At 44.5% G+C, this 23,476-nt stretch overlaps 1 protein-coding gene across 7 annotated transcripts in view; it reads left to right on the top strand.

Moving 5' to 3' along the window:
* Positions 1-23,476, top strand: part of LOC147901967 (uncharacterized) — a 96,732-nt gene that overhangs the window by 35,931 nt on the left and 37,325 nt on the right. For all 7 annotated transcript variants that reach the window (XM_087374587.1, XM_087374592.1, XM_087374588.1 and 4 more), the window contains one exon: positions 15,086-15,168. In XM_087374587.1, coding sequence (XP_087230713.1) covers positions 15,086-15,168 — 83 coding nt within the window. The remainder of the gene's footprint in view (positions 1-15,085; positions 15,169-23,476) is intronic.

Here is a 23,476-nt window from a genome sequence, read left to right as displayed (position 1 = left end):
TCAATGAAACCGGCCTCTAATCACTCAGAGGGCAGTGGAACTAAACCTTTAATCACTTCAGCACTTATTTACAGCTCACAAAGCATATATCACAACCATTAACCATTGCATGATCACCATTTGGCATTTACCCATTTGTTCACAAACAAAACCACTGAAACAGGGATGGAGACTAGAATGCCCCTGCTCAACAAACATAGACAAGTGCACCCGATTGGCCCCAAACACCGTGGCGCCCCTTTCGGTATTTCTTTATATTTCACAATGAAATGATTACAAGTTGCATCTGGGAGTCCTTCCCTGCAATTGAGCACGCAGCCCCAATTCACTAAGCCTTCGCAAGGCTTTCAAGCATAGAACACCATCACATAAGTGTACTTAACCCATAGGCTCAACCCAAAGGCATTCTCTTTTCCGAGTGCAATTCCATTGGCTGTTCAGATGCAATCACACTGCACCCCAACTGCACTCTCTTTGAGTGGCTTCCAGATGGTATTCACAAAGCTTTTCAAAGCTCCAAAATAAACAAAGTACCCAACCAAAGAATGACTCATGTAGCACTGCCTGGGCACCTGTGAGCCAAGAAAGAGGCGGCACACGAGGCTAACCAATAGCTTATGGCAAAAAGAAATTGCAGCAGCAAAATCACAACTCACCAAGTCTTGAAAACTCGAACCAAGTCCTCAATTACCAAGAGGACATAGTAGCCAATGCCCAATTGCATTCTCAGCCAAAGAGGAGTGCAAAGGCATGAAGAAAGAGCATTTACAAGAGCCGACCAGCAAGAATTCCACTGAAAAATGCGAAAAGAAGCACTTCTGTCGTGAAGAAATGGGAGTTCTTGGACTCAAAAGAAGCGTGCTTCAGAGAGGAATGCATTGAGAAGGTTTTGGAGAAGTTTCATTGCCGGAAAGTCCTCCAAAACTGAGAAAAACCAGTCAACCAGCGCGTGGGACCACTCGAAATTCAACAGAAAGCTGTAGCTTTGCAAGAGGAGAGGCCTAGGAGGTGGTAGAAGCAGAAAGGTCCAGAAAAAGCCACTTTTGTAAATTTGGCTAGCAAAAGAAGTGCTCAGCTCTGCCCGTTTACCAAACGCACGGAGGGAAAAGCATATCACTACGAAGGGGAGGGAGAGGGGAAACCATCGGGCCAAACGGAAGTCGAGGAATCCAAATAGGTGAGGAGTTATGAAGAAAAACGGAATTCAGCTGAAGGAGGCTGAAAAACCAGTCCAAAATCTCAACAAAGGGAGAAGATGAGAGAGAAAATCACACATGTGAAGTTTAGAAGGCCCAGGAAGGTTCAGGATTGGCAAAGGAGCATGTAGAAGGCACTAGAGCCACCTGGAACTCTAGGGGGGGCCACTGAAGGTACATGGCGCTCTAATGGGCCCATTAAAAATGCCACATCATCATTTCCCAATAACCACTCTTTTAATTCCTTGGAATGCCTTTGGGCCTAGGGATTAATTACGCTTATGTGCTAGGCACCATGCCGCGTTTAATTACACATTATTAAGCCCATGCTTGGACTTTTAAAACCAAAGTTGTCACGGTCTTGTAGTACATTAAAGTACTTAGAATTTCACGCCCCCCTGACATACCCCTCTCTTGAAACAGCAAACCACAGTTTGCTGCCCCAAAACACAGGAGTAAGCATGAAATATAGCATGAAAGAGTCAACAAGAAAGCCGCAGCTATAGTATACAGAGACAGTGAAATTATGGCTAGGAGAGGCATGCATCCATCCATATACACTGCTCAAAATCTATGTGATCCTCGGCGATCAATAGTCAAGATGCATCAATATCATGAAGTCTGACAGTAGAAATATTGTCAGCTCAGTATCTCGAATGAAACATACAGTGTCATCAAGCGACCTCATGAAATCACGCAGCCTGGGATGCCTTCTTGTTCAGGTTCAGTGGAAGAGATGTTTGGTCAGATGATGCATTTCTTATTCAGTCTCAGTCACTTTTGTTTTCCTGGTCGAACCATAGGGTACAGATGCCTATCCATGCTCGGATTGACAGATTCTATGTGGGTGACTGGGCTCTTGATAGAGGGGGGACAGTTTGCATTGCACCTGGTGTTTCCACTTCAGACCATTTTCCGGTAATTTTGTCCATCTCAGAGCCTCATCTGAGAGGACGGTCTCACAGTATCAGGATCCCCGACTCCTTATACACGGATGAGACTCTCACAGAGGCAGTGTTGGAGATCTGGGTTTCTCATATGCAGGGGGGGTGGCCGGTCCTTCACATGTGGCCACAGCACTTGCCAGTATCAACGACTTTTATCGGTGAGCCCATCTGTACTGAGGGAGTGGAGGTGCTACCCCCCTCTCGAACACCAGGTAGTGTTCCAGACGCTCGCTCTGCTGAACTACTTGTAGGAGCCCGGACCGCAGTCGGCTCTAACTGGAAAGCATCAAGGTAAAGCTGCAATATCCCAGGTGAATTTGCTAGTTCACACCTTTCTCCATCCATTTCGCATCAAGTGATGGGTAATTTTGAAATTTTATCAAGTAGCGACGGATAACTTTACCCTTGAGCTTTCTATCTCTGTGTGCCAGAATCTGCTTTGGGACTAGAAGTTCATCTTGTTCTTCCACTTCAGGTTGCACCTCATCAGGTAAATCCTCGGGAATATCTCCATGATATAGCTTTAACAAGCTCACATGAAAGGCATTATGTATCTTCCAATGCGGAGGCAACTTCAGCCTGTAAGCTACCTCGTTTATCTTTTTAGAAACCTGGAAAGGACCATAGTAACACATGTTCAGCTTTGTGTACAACCTTTCCTTGCCTTTCTTATTTTTCAGCCTTGCCTTCTGAAAATGCAGCAAAACCCAATCACCTTCTGTGAATACCAATTTCCTGCAATGCTTATCTGCTGCTCTTTTTTGCTTGTCCTGACTTCTTTGCAAGGCATATTTGATCTTCTTGTAAGCCTCTTCAAGGCTTTCCACAAAATGATCAGCTTCGAAGATTTTCTCTTTTGTATGCAAAATGGGAGGTATCTTCCTGGCACCTTCCACTATTTTAAAAGGTGCTTTACGTGTGGATGTGTGCACCGTATTATTGTAAGCATATTCCAGCAAAGGTAAATAATGCTCCCATTTGCTTTTGTGGTCTGGGACATAGCATTTAAACATATCCAAGATGGTAGAGTTTTCCTGCTCCGATTGTCCATCAAACTGAGGGTGAAAAGATGACGAAAAATTCAGCGTAGTGCCCATATTTTCAAACAGCCCTCTCCAAAAGAGGCTGGTCATCCTTGGATCTCTATCATTGATTATGGATTCAGGCATCCCATGATACTTGAAGACATGCTACAGAAACAATTTGGCCATTTGATCTGCTGTAATTTTCTTTCTTACTGGCACAAAGTGGGCTTGTTTGCTAAACCTGCAAATTATTGTCCACAATCCATCATGTCGAGTAGGAGTACGTGGAAGATCAAGCACAAAATCCATAGCTATGCTTTGCCATGGTCTATCGGGAATTGGCAAAGGGTGTAACAACCCAGGTGCCTTCTGCCTGTCAAACTTTACTTTCTAACAAACCATGCATGTTCTCACATATTCTTCCACATCTTTCCTCAAAGATGGCCGATAAAAGTATTGCTCCACTGCTGTAATTGTTGCTGTAATTCCCTTATGTCCTGCATATGGAGGAGCATGACTTTCCATTATGACTTTCTGTCGCATCTGATCAGTGACACCGAGTCATCCATGCATCAAAGTGAAACCCTCTTTCAACATATAGTGATCATGCCTTTGACCATCAGAAAGCTGATCATAAATAGTTGAAAAATCAGCATCATTAACATATTGATCTTTCATGAGATCTAACACATTGTTGTAAGCAATGCTCATTGCTGAAACACTGGGTTTCTTGGAGACTGCTTCAGGCTGTGGTTTCCTGGAAAGTGCATCAGCCACGACATTTTTGTTACCCGGCACATGTACAATTTGAAAATGAAACATTGAGAGGAAGTTAGCCCATCTCATGTGCTTTTCAGATAATTTTCTGTGTGAGAAAATATCTAAGTGACTGATGATCTATCTGCACATAAAAATCAGCTCCAAGAAGGTAATGTTTCCATGTGGTCAAAGCATGTATCACTGCTAACATTTCCTTCTCGTATGTCTGCAAGTACAATTCAGCATCTTTGAGAACTCTACTCTCATATGCAACCACTCTGCCATGCTGCATCAAAGTGCCTCCTATGCTGTTCCCACATGCATCACAAGTTACAGCAAAGGGTTTTGCAAGATCTGGCAACATAATAACGGGTCCAAAACACAACTTTTGCTTCAGCTCTTCAAAAGCTGCATTTTCCTTTGGTCCCCACCGAAACGGTACAGCTTTCTTTTGTAAAGCATGCAAGGGAGAAGCAATTTCTGCAAAGTACTTTATAAACCTCCGATAGTATGAACACAACCTAAGAAAGCTTCTGACTTCATGTAGATTTTTCAAAATTGGCCAACTCCTTATGGCCTCAACTTTTGCAGGATCCATCTTGATTCCATCCTTTGACGAATTGGAAAACGGTTCTTAATTGTGACTTTATTCAAAGCCCTATAATCAATACACATTCTCCAACTGCCATCCTTCTTTTGCACAAGCAACACAGGGGAACAGTAAGGAGAATTACTTGGCTGTATTAATTCCTTTTCCAAGAGTTCCTTCAATTGTGACATTATCTCTACCTGTTGTGCCTTACTGACATGATAGGGAGGTATATTAGGCGGTGAGCTTCCTGGAATTATATCAATTTGATGATCCGCGGGCCTCTTGGGAGGTAATTCTTGAGGAAGCGCATGTGAGAAACAATCCTGAAAATCTGAAACCCTTTCTCTATCTAAAGCAGAAAGAGTAGAGCCTTCCTGAACTGGTTGGCTGTTCTCTTTGACAAAAATCAGGTACGCTGAAATATGACGCTTTATTACATTGGAAATACAAGAAGCTGAAACTACAGGGATGGACTCCCCTTTCAACTTTACATCAAGTACATGATTTTTGCCTCTATGAGTTAAAGAAATCTTCTTGTTTCTCATCTGCACATCAGCCCCCACCCTGTACATCCAAGGCATCCCAAGCAAAGCATCACACTCTGGCAAAGGCATAATGTAGAAGTCCTCTGTTGATATCCCTGGATATGCATCCTCAACTTGCCAATGATAGGAGTGACAGGTGTGTTGAGTTCAGGGTTGGCCATATCACACATGCCGGATGGCCCCATTTCCTCAGGCTTGATGCCAAGCCTTCCTACCATATCAGGAGTTATGAAATTCGCCTTTGCCCCAGAATCAAAGAAAAACAAACAATTCTGATTTTTTATTTTTCCCCATGCTTTGCACATCTCAGTCTTTTTCGTTTCCTCTTCATCATGTGCATGTGGCAAACTCCCCATCACATCTGGAAGAAGTCCTGTGGAAGGTTTAGGCCTTTTGCCCTTCCGATCAGCTTGTTTATCACCATTCTTATCATCATCTGACCTGTCTCTTTTCTTGGATGGGCAATCATAAGAGCGGTGTCCCTCTCCTTTGCATATAAAACATTTGATATTGGCTGTCCCAAAGATGGCTGTATATTTGCAGCATTCCCTTCATTAGGGAGAGCCATGCTTGGCTGAACATTAGGCATGGGAGCATATGCTGTGGCTTGCATGCCTGGCTGCATTCCCACATTGTCATACATGGCTTGCTTTCTATGCCCAATTGGCGGTGAAATCAACATAGCATCAAAGATAGAATCTGTACCAAAATATTCAGGTTGCTGCCTCAAATATGGCTGAGGTGAGTGAGCCACATTATGGACTGCACATTATTATTTTGAGGAGTAGAAGTACCCAAACCAAGGCCTTGTGCTGGCTGCTCATATTGTTGCACTGGCTGTACTTTTTGTACCTCTTTCTCAAGTGCTCTTTTGGGTGATTCCTCTATCTTGGAAGTCACTTTCTGAGTCATTTTTTATGGCTGTCCCTCATGGAAAACTAATGCATGAGTATGCGGTCCGCCATGAGAAGCCGATGCATGTGTGTACTCACTCTTTCCGTGCTTGTGCTTTCTTGACTTCTTCTTCTTGGCATTTGTTTGCACAATCTGAGCCAAATTTTGAGCCAGCTGAGTCAAAGCAGTCACTGCACTTGCAAGCTGTGCATTCAACATAGTAGCATCATCTGACTCACTGCTAGAACTAGTATCACCGCTGAGCTCAGTTGTAGCTTCATGTGTGGCCTGCTCAAAAGGCATTTGTTGTGCTCCCTGCAGCTGTACACTAGCTGGATCATTAAGGCTTTCCTGCCTTCTCCTTTGAGGAGTTGTGGAGCTCTCTTGCTCATGGGTACTCACCATGTTTATGGTTGTAATATTCAGCTGTCAAAAAGTGCAGCAAAGATATCCTTCCACCAAACTACCGAGGCCCACCACTTGAGAAAGAGTGTGTGGTATCCCGGCAATGGAACCAATGAAACCGGCCTCTAATCACTGAGAGGGCAGTGGAACTAGACCTTTAATCACTTCAGCACTTATTTACAGCTCACAAAGCATATATCACAACCATTAACCATTGCATGATCACCATTTGGCATTTACCCATTTGTTCACAAACAAAACCACTGAAAAAGAGATGGAGGCTAGAATGCCCCTGCTCAACAAACATAGATAGGTTCACCCGATTGGCCCCAAACACCGTGGCGCCCCTTTCGGTATTTCTTTATATTTCACAGTGAAATGATTACAAGTTGCATCTGGGAGTCCTTCCCTGCAACTGAGCACGCAACCCCAATTCACTAAGCCTTCGCAAGGCTTTCAAGCATAGAACACCATCACATAAGTGCACTTAACCCATAGGCTCAACCCAAAGGCATTCTCTTTTCCGAGTGCAATTCCATTGGCTGTCCAGATGCAATCACACTGCACCCCAACTCTGCACCCCAACTGCACTCTCTTTGAGTGGTTTCCAGATGGTATTCACAAAGCTTTTCAAAGCTCCAAAATAAAATCAGCAAAGTACCCAACCAAAGACTGACTCATGTAGCACTGCTTGGGCACTTGTGAGCCAAGAAAGAGGTAGCACACGAGGCCAACCAATAGCTTATGGCAAAAAGAAATTGCAGCAGCAAAATCACAACTCACCAAGTCCTGAAAACTCGAACCAAGTCCTCAATCGCCAAGAGGACATAGTAGCCAATGCCCAATTGCATTCTCAGCCAAAGAGGAGTGCAAAGGCATGAAGAAAGAGCATTTACAAGAGCCGACCAGCAAGAGTTCCATTGAAAAATGCGAAAAGAAGCACTTTTGTCACGAAGAAATGGGAGTTCTTGGGCTCAAAAGAAGCGTGCTTCAGAGGGGAATGCATTGAGAAGGGTTTGGAGAAGTTTCATTGCCGGAAAGTCCTCGAAAACTAAGAAAAACCAGTCAACCAGCACGTGGGACCACTCGAAATTCAACAGAAAGCTGTAGCTTTGCAAGAGGAGAGGCCCAGGAGGCGGTAGAAGCAAAAAGGTCCAGAAAAAGCCACTTTTGTAAATTCGACCAGCAAAAGAAGTGCTCCGCTCTGCCCGTTCTACCAAACGCACGGAGGGAAAAGCATATCACTACGAAGGGGAGGCAGAGGGGAAGCCATCAGGCCAAACGGAAGTCGAGGAATCCAAACAGGTGAGGAGTTAGGAAGAAAAACGGAATTCAGCTGAAGGAGGCTGAAAAACCAGTCCAAAATCTCAACAAAGGGAGAAGATGAGAGAGAAAACCACACATGTGAAGTTTAGAAGGCCTAGGAAGGTCCAGGAATGGCAAAGGAGCATGTAGAAGGCACTAGAGCCACCTGGAACTCTAGGGGGGGCCACTGAAGGTACATGGCCCTCTAGGGGGCCCATTAAAAATGCCACATCATCATTTCCCAACAACCACTCTTTTAATTCCTTGGAATGCCTTTGGTACTTTTAAAACCAAAGTTGTCACAGTCTTGTAGTACATTAAAGTACTTAGAATTTCACGCCCCCGTGACAAGGTTTGTATTGGGCTCTATTTGATGGAGATGCGCTGGCACAAGGAGACACTAGTGTAATGGATCAGAGAGCAGTAGGAGGCGGCTAGACCATAGGACATAGAGGCTAACCAGGCACAACGACGCACTTCTATACATATGAGTCAGCTCCAGGACACAGTGGTGTAGAGGAGGAGCTAGCTGATATGAGGGCAGCTTGGATCAGCATAGAGAACTGACATGGTGCCATTGAGAGAGGGACTTAGAGATAACACGCGAGACAAAGAGTGCCCAGAGTACATTCTATTGAGGTGTGACCTATTAGAACATTCTTCAGGGGGGACCGATAGAGACGAGTGGTCACGCTAGATGTAGCCCAGAGAGTTCAAAGATTGAGAAGACCACATCCCCTTCCCTTGCTATAGCGCGAGAAAGCTTGACAGACGTAGATACAAGATATGTTCACAGCTCACTAGAGAGCCATCACTATGCCGCGCTTCGGTTTCCGAGTCCCAGCTCTGAGATTGATTTGATTCAGCTTGTGCTTTATTGATTATGATTTTGCTAGCATAGATTAGTACTCAGCAAGGGCCCTAGCGCGCCCTTTGCTTCAGCCCACTAAGGCTTTTATGAGTCTATTTTTTTGCGCAGTTTGTCCATATGCCCATGTGACCGCCTCCCGTGGACGTTAATGCATCTTTCTTTCTCTCTCTCTGTCTCTCTCTCTCTCCATACCTTCTCCGTACAGTACAATCCCTTAACCTCTCTGTACAGCCCGGCATACCCTCTTCGTACAGTCCCGTACAGCCTGTCGTACCTTCTCTGTACAGTCCCGTAACTTCTCCGTACAGCCCGCATAGTCCATTGTACCCTTTTTGTACAGTCCGTACAAGTCTGTTGTTTCAGTCCCGTAATTTCTCCGTATCTCTCCCGTACTTTCTCCACTTTAATTCATTTAACCCATTGTACCTTTCTGTACAGTCAGCTCTTAAACCCCAGGCTAGGCTGAGGCCTTGTCCTAGCTCTAGGGGTTAGATATAGTCAAAGTGCAAGACAGATTTGCACAGGTCATTTCTGATGGAGTTCCCCGAGACGAAGCTGTTCCCCTCAACTCTAGCCAGCAAGAAGCCATCCTACATTGATATGACTTCAAGACCTTCCCCCTATGCCTTAGCATATTACAAATTTCAAAGCCAAGGAGACCCACATGAGAAGATTTACTTATTCAACGAGAACTCAAGGATGCAAAGCTTCGCATTGCTTCTGTGGAGAAGGCAATCTCAGAAATGAAGAGCAATGGCAAACAAGAGGTACTCCAAGAAGTTTTACAGCAATGTAGTATTCCAGCTCTTGGACCACAGCGGTACAAGAAATGGTCACTACTCAGCTCAAGTCTACGGGACGAGAAATTACAGCAACAATGCATAACAAGATTGACAAATGCGATGTTTATGGAGAGGTTCAAGAAAGAAAGAAAGTTTATTAAAGTCTTCGGAAGACCGATGGGTCTATGAGACTGTGAAGCAGGGGAGCCATAGCAAGAAACAAGAAGATCTTACACATTCAAGATAGTTGCATTAACTGCTTTGATGAGGAAGGTGAATACACTGAGGAAGAAATCGAATGGGATGAGAAGGACATATGCCTTATCACCTGAAAAGGGAATCAAGTGCAGGTCTACTTTAAAGAAAAGATTTCAAGAACCAAGATTCTCAAACAAACCAACATGCTGAAGGGCACTAGAGTTTGCTGAAGGGAACTAGAGTTTGGATATTTGAAGAGCTCACTCCGACTCAGCTCAAACAAAGAGCAAATGAGCTTACCAAAGTGAAGGAAGACGTAAAGAGGGTGAATGGGCAGTTTATCGAGATGGGCAGGCACTCATTCGAGACTTCAAACCTAGACCCAAAGACTCTCAGTCTTAACTGATGTTATTCAGACCGATTTCAGAGTAGTATTTGGAATGTAGTAATTATGCTATAATAATTTTGAGCTGAGATGCCATGTGTATTGCTGCTCAACTCTCTGGTCTATCCAGATGTTGCAAGTCATTTTGACATTTTGCACTGTGTCCCATAGGCCCGTGAGGCTCCCGAGGACGTTAATATGACTTTCTTTCTTTCTTCCCTCTAGGTTTCCTCATACTCTCTCGTGGACTCACCCTTGACATCCTTGTCACTCGACATCCTTGTCGCCTAACATCCTTGACATTCCTTGTCACTTTTCACACACTCTCTCTAACTTTTCTCTCTCTAGGTTTCCTCATACTCTCTTCGTGGACTCACCCTTGACATCCTTGTCACCTTGACAATCTTGTCACTCGACATCCTCGGCATTCATTGTCGCTTTCACACACTCTCTCTAAATGTTCTCTCTCTAGGTTTCTCATACTTCTCTCTCCACTCTCTCTCTAATGTGGACTTACGGTGCGAGGCGGCAATTCAAATCTTGCCCCCTTGCCAATTTAATTTTGCCACCTTCTCTCACTGCTTTTTCTCTCACATCATTTCTGCTATTCTTAGCACACTGCTTTTTCTCTCACTTGTCACCTCTCACCCCTGCTATTCTTAACACACCCTTGCCAACTTCAGCCCTTCAAGACCAGCCTGCTTCTCCATCGTACCACTCCCTCCTTCCTGCCACGCACAAGCTTTCCCCCACCTTTCTCCTCCACTTGCGTCGCATCATCCCCCTTCACCCTCCTTGTTGCGCCTCCTTGCAGCCCATCATCTCAGCATCAGTCCACGATGTTTTTCCAAGGGCATACTTGCCAAGGTTATCTTAATCATCCAGGCCTATCTAGACCAGCTTACCACCATGTCCTTGAGGCTGATGGATCCTTCCGAGGTACTTTGTACTTGCAAGACAGAGCCTCCTCCGTTGTGCCAACGCACGTCACTCAATCACCCTGTGGCTTTGACCTAAATTTGAGTATGGGTCTAGATTCTCCTCTCAGTGCTGCCAATATAGCTCCTTGTGCCATGCAGCAAACTCCTAGCCTTTCCTTCTGCCCGCCCCCATGCCTGACCTCGTACAGGGTGACTCTGGACTAGGACAGGGCCACCTGGCCCACTTGACACCCGGCTAGGCAGCATTGTTTTTTCAAGAGGACCCTTGCCTCTTTTAGCCGATTGCCCCCCGTTTTTGGAGAATGACATGCTCGTGCACTACATCGCCTCATCATCCGGGCAATCTTTCTGTAATGTAGCACAATTAAGGGTTTAGAACAAGGACTATTGAATACTCCTCTCAATCTTAAAGGCAAACGGTCACTTGTGAGCCTAGAAGAGGACTTAGAGCAGTCTTACCTGCTCCTTACAAGGGGCATTGGCAGTCACCTCTAGTAGATCCAGGGCCCTGATTTGTTATTTCGACTTGGATACTCTCGCATTGGTGGAGGCCTCAGAGCATTTGGAGGATCGGGGTATGACAGCCCCTTTTCGAGGAGTACGGCGAGGTGATCGACATGGCCGACATGATGCGCTACAGTGACAGATATGTTTGGGCCAAGCGATCCCTACACATGGTGCAGCGGATCATGGATGACACCTTCTCTCAGTTAGGTGCTGCGATTTTCAACTCCACAGGACATACCCAATGATTGCTGTCCTAGAAGCAACACTTGAAATTGGAGTTCGAAAAACTAATAGACACTCAGTGTTGGGCCTGGCAGTCAGAAGTTGAGGAGGAAATGTGGAAAAGGCAATAGGAAGCACTTGAGGAGCAACATCGCCTTGAGAAGCACGAGTGGGAAATAGAGAAGACTAGCATACAAGCCCTACATACCTCTCAGCACCAGTGGGAAATAGAGAATACTACCATACAAGCCCTACATACCTCTCAGCACACACCTCACACCAGTGGTCTTAGGCCTCTGGTAACACCTCTGGAAGAGAAGATCGGACCTCCCCTTAGACATGCTGCAAATGGTGTGTGCATGAAGAGGTGTGTCTCTCTGGTGAAGGCTGCAACTCTTGATGTGAGGAGCTTGTACACACATGGTTACATTGTATGTACACACACAAATATATCCATGCATGCATGAATTTTGTTATCCATAAATATATTCATGTGTATGTATCATACACAACGTTAATAGTGTTGGAATATGGAAGCAAGAACTAGAACTAGAAACTGGAAATGAAATAACAAGATTGAAAGACAAGAAATACCTTGAGAAGAGTGTAGACAAGACACAAGCTAGACTGATAGATTACAATGATGTGACCCATGAATATATGGGCCAAAGTACAAGACATAAAGCAAGAGTGCTTATGGGATAATTGTACAAGTGCCACATGGCACACACTCAAGACATAAAGACTAGACTTAGACTTAGACAAATGTAGACTAGGAAATAGTACACTTAGTGTGCACTTATTTCCAACACCCTCCTTAAGTGGACACTAGGAGTAAGACAGAAAGACAAGACTAGAAGACAGACATAAAGACTGATAGACTGAGAAACAAGATAGAAAACATGACAGACAAAAGATCCTGAGACACCCCTCCTCAAGTGATATCCTCATATGGGTCCACAAGGGTAGAGACAAGATGGATCTAAAACACAGTCAGATTGATAGACAAATAGACAGACAGATAAGACTAGATAGACAGAAGACTGACTGTAGACAAATAGAAAGACCAAGACACTAGAACCCCTTGACCTACATCATCGGTGGTCAAGGTGGTAGACAAGACATAGAAGTAATCAGAAAGCCCACTTCTCATCATGTGAGGAAGGAACAGCAGGATCAGCTGATGGAGATGTTGCAGCAACATGGGCTGAGGTAGATGCAGGAGCTGATGTAGAGGTTTTGGAGTAGCAGTCCCTCTCCCGGTGATTATCACGGCCACAAATGGTGCATGGATGAGCCTTGAAACAGTCCTTCTCCATATGATTAGTTTTGCCACAATGGGTGCAAGGCTTTCTTACCTTAGAACTTCCTTTCTTTGCTAAAAATGCAGTGTCAATTACCTTTCGTTGTTGAGTTCTTTCTTCCTCTTGGAGAGCATTGATGATACCCTCAAGAGAAGGATTATTATGATACTTGAAGGTAGTGACAAGAGTAGCATAGGTGTCAGGTAAGCTTTTGAGAAGCACAGCAATAGCAATGTCTTCGGAGATGGGAGGCTTGACTGATGCAAGCTGAACCATAAGACTGCGAAGATAATTGACATGAGAGGCTATAGTAGCTCCTTCCTGCATATGTAGATCAAAGAATGAGATCATAAGTGCAATCTTAGAGTTTTTAGATCGGGCTCCAAAAAGGGTATCCAAAGTGATCCATGCTTGAGGAGCAGACTGTATGTCGGAGATGTGATGAATGTAATCATCTCCAAGGCCGAGCAATATGATAGCATAGGCTTTGTCGTTCTTGGCAGTGATAACTTGCTCAGAGGGACCTTCGGGAGCAGCACGGTTAACAATGTCCCAAAGACCTTCTTTCATAAAATGGCACTTGATTTTGATTTGCCAAGTATGAAAGTTGGACCCATTGAATTTGTCGATAGATATGAGAGAATGAGAGGAAGATGCCATGTGAGAAGGTCTTACCTCTTGCTAGGATGCAAGGGCAGTGTCTATTCCCTTACAATATTGCAGAAATGAGAGGATAGATCCAAGAAGCGGGTTCTCTCACCACTTTGTCAAGGCCATAGCATATAACAGCCCATCGAAGCAGGAGGAACCAGCAAAAAAGAGAGACTGCTCAGCAAACTGAAAGAGGCAAAGCACAATACCTTAATCCCAGGCAGAGGTAGAGGTGCAAAAAAGGGCGCAGTCCAGGAGGTCAAACAGATGGCGCAGATCTCCATAAAGATGGAGCAGATTTCGAATAGCAAGTTGGAGAAGTCGGCCTGTGCAGGTACGGATTCCGTACAGTCGTACAGATTGTACGGACGGTGTACAGACGGCGTACGGAGTACAGAGTATGGCCGACGTACGGACGACGTACGGACAGCGCTGATCTGTACGGATAGCAGGTACGTTGATGCAGGAACGACAGCAGGAGCGGGTGCAGAAGTGACAGCAGGACTGCGCAGATCTGTCGCTCAGATCTGGCAGAAATGGCGCTCAGATCTGTGGCTGAACTGCGCAGATCTGGCGCAGATCTGGAGCAGGAATACACAGATCTGGCGCGCAGATCTGGAGCGCAATGGCGGGGCAGAAAGAGGGAGAAATGAGAAGAGGGAGAAATCTGAGAAGAGGGGCAGATCTGCAGCGGGGGAGAGATCTGAGTTCTCAAAGCTTGGTAGAGCTTCAAGAACTCATTATGGAGGGTTTCCCCCTTTTTGCAATGCTTAGTGAAAAGCATCTTCCAAATCAGTATTGGGTAGAAGCAATAGCCACTACAAACTAGAACTAGAAACTGGAAATGAAATAACAAGATTGAAAGACAAGAAATACCTTGAGAAGAGTGTAGACAAGACACAAGCTAGACTGATAGATTACAATGATGTGACCCATGAATATATGGGCCAAAGTACAAGACATAAAGCAAGAGTGCTTATGGGATAATTGTAGAAGTGCCACATGGCACACACTCAAGACATAAAGACTAGACTTAGACTTAGACAAATGTAGACTAGGAAATAGTACACTTAGTGTGCACTTATCTCCAACAAATAGTGTGGAGCAAGAGATGCTTTTTGTTTCCTTGAAGATAACGTTGTAATGTAGGTACCACACTTCCTACTGTACCTTAATTTTATATTTCTATTGCTAAACATGTATGTTTTTGAGGATTGGCGAGACCATGTATGGTGCTTTTTTGGAGTCAAGGTTTCTAATTGACATAGTTTTTAAAGTGTTTTACTTGCATCAATAGGAACCATGTTGCTTCCTTATTGGTGAACTCATAGGCATGACTATTCTAGTCTTCAAGCAACATGGACGAAGTTTTTCACTTGTTTGTCCTAGCTTGTGATAAAAGCATAATGAGTTGTAACTCTTGGTTACTTGCATCTTCTTTTATGTTGATAGGTAATCTTGCTTGGGGTATCACATAAGAAACGATCGTGACATTCAAGTGGAAGAGCTTTGTGAGCAAACTTAATTTATAGTTTACTTATACTTTTTGCAAGCAGATACAGAATTTGCTCTGCGATTGGAGCCAGAAAATAAGGAGTTGAAGCAACAATATTTGGAAGCTAAGTCTCTTTGTGAAAAGGTTGGATAGACTATGCCTTTATTTTATTTGGGGTTGGAAATCTTTTGGAAATATGAAAAAAATTTTGGTTGATTCTTTTGGAAATAAATTGGTGCTTAGAAGGAATACTTCTTTGTAGAACTGCATCTTAAGGGAAGACGTCCAAATCTACTTGAGGGAATATATGGTCTATTGATGATAGTTATAGATAACTTACTTATAGAAGCTTATGATCTTGCATCTGTTGAAATTGTCTTGGACAGCTCGGTGCTCATGTACAAGTGCTCCCATCCCACTCATAGTGTGTGTCTGTGTGTGTAGCTATCCGTTCTTTACTCAAAAGGAAGGATGATAGCCAGTAGTGCACATGTGTGACACATTTTCATAATTTTCATATCCACCACAATGTCAGATAGTTGAGAACATACCTGCTGTACCTACTTGAGGGGATATCTGGTCTATTGATGATATTTACAGATAACTTACTAAGAAAAGCTTATGGTATCCTCTTGCATCTATTAAAATTGTCTTGGACAGCTCTGTGCTCATATACAAGTGTCCCCATCCCACTCATACCGTGTGTAGCGATCCATACATTGCTCAAAGGGAAAGATGGTATCCAGCAGGGCGACACACATTGCACCACAATGACATAACTGAGAACGTACGTGCTGTACATTTCTTTAGCAAAGAAAGGTACTATGGATATATCTTGATGACTACTAACTAACCTTGACCATTGCTTGTAATGACAACTTCCCACAGGATGCCTGAAAAAGGGGAGTATTACAACCCTACTTGCAAAACGAAGGAAGTTGCCGCATGTGATCTTGTTGTGGTTTTGGAGTTCTCTTTCTGAACACGGATATGCTTAGTTGCAAGGGTTGTCCCTCCCAAGCAATCTCTAGACGTGATAAGGGAACGGTTAGTCTAAACATCCTCCAAGCTGGTCAACCTCCCACCTCCGATGACAAGGCATCTTCAGCATATGTACGCTATCATTTGAAGAGGAATGCTTGTTCCAAAAGATTCTTCTACCCAAGATGGGATAGATAATGGATCGCCCAAGATTTGACCTATCCCTTTGATGTTATGGCTAGTTAATCTCTAGACTTGGTAGTGTCCATAAACTTCTTTTGTGTTGAAACCCCATTCCAACTTACAAAATATAGATATGATGACATGTCTTCCGCAACCCTAATGAGGTTGTGGGTCCCATTGTCAAAGTAGTTTCCTTTCCTTTACTCAAAATTGTTCTCATGCCTATTATATCACTTCGGAAGGTAGAGACCTTACATTGGTTGTTTCAAGGTAGTGCCTAAAGAAATGCAATGGATATTTAGGTACAAATTGTCCTTATATATGATGATGGCCTACTTGGATTATCTTGTAGTGGGTAGTGTATGCAAAAACTATTCCTTTGGTGTAAGGACCCCTTAACTACAAGCTTCGCGAAGAGGGACTACTTTGCATCTTTGGGTCTGTACTATCTAACCATCGTGCTCTAATAGGAAGCGTGATAGTACATCAAATTATTAGTGGCAAAGCATTATTAAACTATCATGGCTTGATCAAGAATAAATAGGCCAATGAGATTGCTCATGGGCACCGGCATGTTCCTGCCCATCATCTGTGGCTAATAGAGCTTTATTGACTTGCAAATTCTCATTCCGTGAACTACTATTGAATGTATATATCATTTTTTATGACCCATCTCATCATATCAAAGTATTCCAGCTCTCTTGTTTTTGTCAATGGAAATTAATAATTGAGCATATCATTACCTCTAACTTTTGGTATCTTCATCATGCATTCTTTCTTCTGTCCCATTTTGCATGTGTGTGAGATCTTCATTGGTAAAAATGGTGCTATCTTTCAGACTTGTTTTTCTGGTCAATCTGGTCTGTCATGTCACTATCCTGAATTTACATCTTGAGCTTAAAATGAGAGGCTTGTCTGTAGTATGATCTTCCCACTACCGTGCCTCTTCAATTTTACATCTTAAATCCCAAAATGATCTTTTATTAGATTTCATGTAGTACTTCAATGCATAGTTATGTCCATTGCGCCCATTCTTTTGAAGTTCAAATCTTTTTCTTATCTTCCTTTATCCTTCACAAAGGTCTGCTGGATCACCGTGATTAGTTTGTGTTTTCAGGCTTTTGCCAATGAGTATGGGCATCCATCTTACCTGTAAGGGTGGCTTGAAGATGCAAGACATGGAATGGAAAGGAAAGTAGAAAAGCAAGACTAGGCAAACATAATGGAAATGAAAGAATGCTAGAAAGAAATGTACAACCAAGCAAAGTACTTACATGATCAAGAAAGGCTTGAGGCTTGATAGATTTGACATGAGAAAGTACAATGCCTTTATAAGATAGGCACATACACTCTAAGTGTCAAATGTATACGGGATAAGTCCCATAGTGACACGTGGCACTCTAGGATATAAAGTAGTATAGTACTACTATAGAACTCAATAGAAACACACTAAAAGTCACTCAAATTGACTCCATTTCCTAACACCCCCCCATGGAGGAAAGGTGAGGGACTATTGGAATGGAACCAAGAACAAAACATGACGATCATCAAAACTATGCATGCCGGTCTGGAACTAGACATGGCTCCCACACAATCTCAGAGGCAAGTGAGCATGGCTCAGAGGCTAGTGAGCATAACATAGAAATCTCATCTAGCATGGCTCAGAGGCTCATCATGCATGGATGCATGATCAACTCAGAGGTCTAGGAGACCAATGCACCAACAAATAGACCTATCAAAGCCAAAAACATATGGCTCCCATAGTACATCCCCTCCTGGCTCCAAAGATTTATGAGGAACATGGAGCCACACACCAAAAATAGAAAAGAAATACATCATTTTAGGAGGACTGTCCAAGGCAGAGTACCTTTATTGACTACACACACATGATTTATTGCATTTATTTTTAGAAAACACTCCTAGGGCAGAGTACCCAAATATATCATGCTTAGAAAGCAAAATCATGATCTCCATCATCCTCTAGATGTTGGAGACAGACAGTAAGAGCATGATCATGTGTCAGATGGTCATCTTCGTCTGCATCATCACTAGTGGCGGATGCCACCCAACTGGCATGATCCTTCAATTGTTGTTGAGCAAGCTTCTAGTAGCACCTGTACTCAGAATGACCGAGCTTGTTGCAATAAGTGCACTTGAACGGCTTGAATGTCTTTCCTCGTGCTGGTGGAGTCAATGGCCTAGGTCTCCATTTGCTAGTGGAGGCAAGAGCCTGTGTAGTATCCGATGAGTAGGATGGAGATTCTATGTTGCAGCGATCCTTTTCAAGAAGAAGAGACACCATATCTTCGAATGTAGTCAATGCAATGCGAAGTACTTCAAGGGCATTCTCAAAGCGAGAAATCCCTTCCATACTTGTCATGAGGACAGCCATTTTGTCCTCGTCATCCGGGCAACACTTCAAGTTGGAGAGTTGTTGAACTAAAGACTGAATTTTTGCTATATGTGCACTCAAGGTATCAGACTCTTCCATTTTCAACTTATAAAATTGCATTTTCAGAAAACCTTGGAGTTGGTGATCTTGTTACCAAATATATTTTCGAGGCGTGCTCAAACCTCCTTAGCCTTGGACTTGAAGTCGATATGATGAATCACTGAATTATCTAGGCAAAGCCCGATGATTACGATGGCCCTCGAATTGTGTTGCTTCCAAATCTTGCGTATTTGAGGCTCCATTGATGCCTCAAGCGCTTCATCATCTTTGATGGCATCCCAAACATTTTCCTTCATGAGAAGAAGTTGAACTTTTGTTTGCCATGTTAGGAATCTGTCCCCCTTGAATTTGTCCACAAGGAGAGAGTTGGTGGAAATCGAACCCATGAAGGTGATAGCTCGGAGAGATAGTGGGATAATGAGAGTGATGGACAGAATGGAGCTGTAGAAGAGGAAGAGCAGATGGTAGGCACAATGGAACTGTAGAAGAGGAGATGGCGGGCAGAAGCAGGAGAGTGTGGGCAGCAACGCTATGTTTGGAGCAGCGTGGGCAGCAGCATTACGTGGGCAAAGAGGCGAGTAGAAGAGCAACATGATGGCGGGCTGTTTGCGGGCAGAAAGGCAAGCAGAAGAGCAGCAAGATGGCAGGCTATTTGCGGGCAGAGAGGCGAGTAGAAGCGGGCAGAATAGCGAGCATAATAGCGGGCTGTTTGCTGCTTGCTGCGGGCTGAACCACAAGCTGAATGGCGAGCTGAATGCCACGAGCTGAAGTGACAATCTCTTGTTGGTGAAGCTCTCCAATGGTGAGGCTTAGGGTGGAGGAGAAGATTGAGCTCAAGATGGAATTGGAGAAGGCATTCCTCCAAGGGGAATGAGGGAGAGAGGTTTCAATGTCCTCAATCTCTTACCTCAACCTCTTGGAAGATAGCCTAGCTCTGATACCATATGAAGATGCAAGACATGGAATGGAAAGGAAAGTAGAAAAGCAAGACTAGGCAAACATAATGGAAATGAAAGAATGCTAGAAAGAAATGTACAACCAAGCAAAGTACTTACATGATCAAGAAAGGTTTGAGGCTTGATAGATTTGACACGAGAAAGTACAATGCCTTTATAGGATAGGCACACACACTAGTGTCAAATGTATATGGGATAAGTCCCATAGTGACACGTTGCACTCTAGGATATAAAGTAGTGTAGTACTACTCTAGAACTCAATATAAACACACTAAAAGTCACTCAAATTGACTCCATTTCCTAACATGGCCATCCATCTTGGCGTCAAGCTTAGCCTCCATATTAAGCTCCTCCAATGCCTTCTCATGAGTCTTTTACAGCTCATCAAAGCATTTCTTGAGAACTGCATTTTCCTTTTGCATGCCTCCAAAGAATTGAGTTTGTGAGATGTAGTATCCTTGGCATGCGCTTCCTTGAGCTCGTGTAAAGCAATTTCATATTCTTTCATAGCATAGTTTTTCTTTGTTTGCATGTGCTTTAGTATGTTCTCTTTCCCTGTTATGCGTCCTAGGGAGAAGACTGTTACGAGAATTGGAATTATCCCATTCTCTTAACCCTTCGGTATTTAGTTGAGTGAGGTCCAACATTTTTTTATCACGCAGCTGATGCACATGTTCTAGTTGTTCATATGAGTGTTGGCATTGTGTGCACCACTTACGCAATGACGGTATGTGTAGCATGTGTGCACCATCCGTACGCATGGCTAGATATACCGGTACGGTTGTATGAGTATGTGGCATTGTGTGCACCACTTATGCGATGATGGTATATGTGGCATGTGTGCATCATCAGTATGATTTTATGCATGTGTGCACCATCTGATTGCATGTGTCACATGTGTGCACCATCCATCTATGATTTATTGATTTGTTGAAATATTGAAAGGTTGAATAATTGTGGTGATTAATTCCAAGGTTTTATATATATATATATATATATATATATTCTCTCTCTCTCTCTCTCTCTCTCTCCCCCAAAGAAAGGAACCTTCTATTAATGCTTGAAAGATTTCATACAAAACAACAGCCTTGAAGGTGCTGAGTATGAAAAAAAAACTGGAAACGGCTGAAAGAAAAACCAGCCTATTCTGGAGAAGCCCAGATCACTGCCTAGGGATCTCTAGAACTGGGGCTAACAGCCAAGTGGGGGGACTATACAGCCAACGAATCCCTCGCGGAGTGAAGATGTAGAAAAAATCACCTGTAGGCCAAGCCTTGCAGAAACGAGCACGCCTCTCAATAGTCGCCCTGGAGCCTGGAGTCCCGTGCTCCCAGGTGGACCGTAGAGTGTAGATGATATCCTGCCAGATGACAACCAAGGTAGCCAAGGGTGGAACTGGGTGCTCTCCCATCACAAGACTGCACCGAGCCACCCAGATGTTTCAAGCCGTGATGCTGGCTCCCACCTCCCAAACACTGTCCTCCCTAGGAGGAGGAGCAGCTAGGGTGTCAGGGGGGACTGCCTCATGGAGTGCAATCCTCTGAATGCTCTGACCCTGTATCCGGTAGGCTAGGGAGATCTCATCAATTTGAAATGCGTGTTCTCCCTTTGTCAATCAAGCCACCACGGGATAGTCTCCAGGACACCATTTGAGCAGTAGTGGCACTGCCCCTCCACTCGCATCTGCTCCAACCACAGATCGATGGGCAAGCCTCCGTAGGCTGCCAGCTAGAAGAAATATGAGATCTTTCTCAGCCACAAGCTAGACCACAACCGTGTCCAAAACCTGGAGCGAACATCCCGGGGCACTCTCTGGGTCACCCAATGTCTTTCCCTCAAGGGAGTCCACCTCGACAAGTCCATCTGAAGTCTCCTACCAATCCGTGTGGTGTAGGAAAAGAAAGGCACCTCATCTATCGTCTCAACTAGGCCGCCCTTGGAGGGCTAGAACCACTCCCTCGGGACCTACTGGACCTCCCTCAGGGGTCTATCCTCCCATAGCCAGAGGCGCCATCGAGAGTCGTCCTGCTCTAAGATACTGGGATCAATGTGCCACTCCTTCCCCAAGCGTCCTACCACTCTGATCATCTGCCAGTGTATCCCATCAAGACTCCCATCCATCTCAGGGTCACTCCAAGTGAGGGGCTGAAGCAGTCCTCCAGGTCCTACACGGAAGAAGCCGAGGTGCGTGCTACCGTGCTGCATCAAAATCCTCAAAGGAACACCAGTACGGGGAAACTGCCCCAACCATCTGCTGTCTCTCCACATGTGAAGTCCTTCCCACCAGGACTCAGGAATGGCTGATCTTGACCATCTGCTGCCCTGCCCCTCTCAGATGTGCTAGGGTGTCAAGCCTCGCCTCTGTCTCCATGGGTAGTCTACTCCAGCGACCAAAAGACCCTGCTGGACCACTGTCCCACTGTGCCCAGCTAATGTGAGTCCACTGCCCAAGCATACGTCCCTCCTGATCTCTGAGCTCTAGGTGCCACATAAGGGGCTGGCGCTCAAATTCCTCTCTGCGTGTGGGCCCCCTGCTAGTCTCTGCCAAACCATGTGGAGGCTCCTCATCAAGGGGGAACCCTTCCCCATAAGGGGAGCCTCTGAGAAGATCCATCCATGTGAAGGCTGCCATTGTCCCCCAGTGCGTGGGGTGTTCTTCAGAAGCCCTCTCTGTAGGAGGAGCTTCCAAGGCTCGGCACCTGGGGTGAGGCCACAAACCACCAACTTGCCCAGAAGGGCCTTGCTCTACATCTCCGGATCAATGATACCCAAGCCTCCCAGTGCCTGCGGCATGATCACCGTTTGCCAAGCTACTCGGGCCCTAGAGTTCCTCGTGCCGTGTGAGCCTGCCCAGAGGAAGTTCCGTACCAACCGTTAGAGCTGCCCAATGCAACCTCTATGAAAGCACCAACAGGAGGCAATATACCAGGCAGTGGCAAGAAGGACTTGGTTTGCCACTAAGGCGCGACTTGCGAGGGAGAATTTGGCCGAGCTCCAATAGAGAAGCTTGCGCCGAACACTCTCAAGGACCGGGGCAATCTGCTGCATTTCAAGGTTATTTTATGCTTGAAATACTTCATTATTATTGATTTTGTGAAATTCAGGGGAAGAATAATTGATCGGGCAATGGCATTTAGTGAACATGATTTGTTGTATTTTGGGCATGTAGGCGCAACTCCTAGTAGATGCTTTGTGGGGTTTAGTTGGGGATGCATAACTAGCTTGTGTTTTGCCATGCTAGATGGTGATGAAACTAATGACAAGGATTGGAGTTAGTGTGATGGAACTAATGACAAGGATTGAGGTGTCACACAACGCATGCTATATGACCATGGGCTAATGTTGTACAAATAATGAATACGAAGCCGTGGGCTATTAATTGTGGATGAAGGCATATTAAGCCTTGTGATATTTTGAGCTAGTGAAGCTATGTTGAGAAATCCCTCCAATTGTGGACAAGGGATGCTTTTGGATGTACTATTATTGGCTCTTTGCTTTTTGGAATATGTAATTATACATACTCTAGATGGGAAGCAAGAGCCACCACATAAAGGGGGCCGATTGGACCCATGTGGCATCAATCTCCTCTCTTCTTCCGCATTCCCTTTTCCTTTGTTCATGTTTTCTTTGTTTAGTTGATCATGATTTTTGTGGTTTCATAAGTATGTAGATATGGTTAATCGCTATTCCGTTTCAAAGACAGATCTTTTGCAGGTTGTAACAAAGGGAGAAGGGATAGATCTAGCAAAGGGGAGTTGGACAGCACACATAAAGAGAAGAAAGAGAGTCTATTAATGTCTTTGAAAACCCGAGGGTTCTATGGGATTCAATAAAAGGAGCCACTAAAGAGGGCATCCACATCTGGATGTTTGAGATGAGA

Source organism: Dipteris shenzhenensis, chromosome 5 (assembly GCF_047967505.1).
Source record: "Dipteris shenzhenensis isolate YYH24624 ecotype China chromosome 5, Dip_SZ_1.0, whole genome shotgun sequence".
NCBI classification, from domain to species: Eukaryota; Viridiplantae; Streptophyta; class Polypodiopsida; order Gleicheniales; family Dipteridaceae; genus Dipteris; species Dipteris shenzhenensis.
The sequence above is the reverse complement of the archived record's forward strand: the minus strand, read 5'-3'. Positions and strand labels throughout refer to the sequence as shown.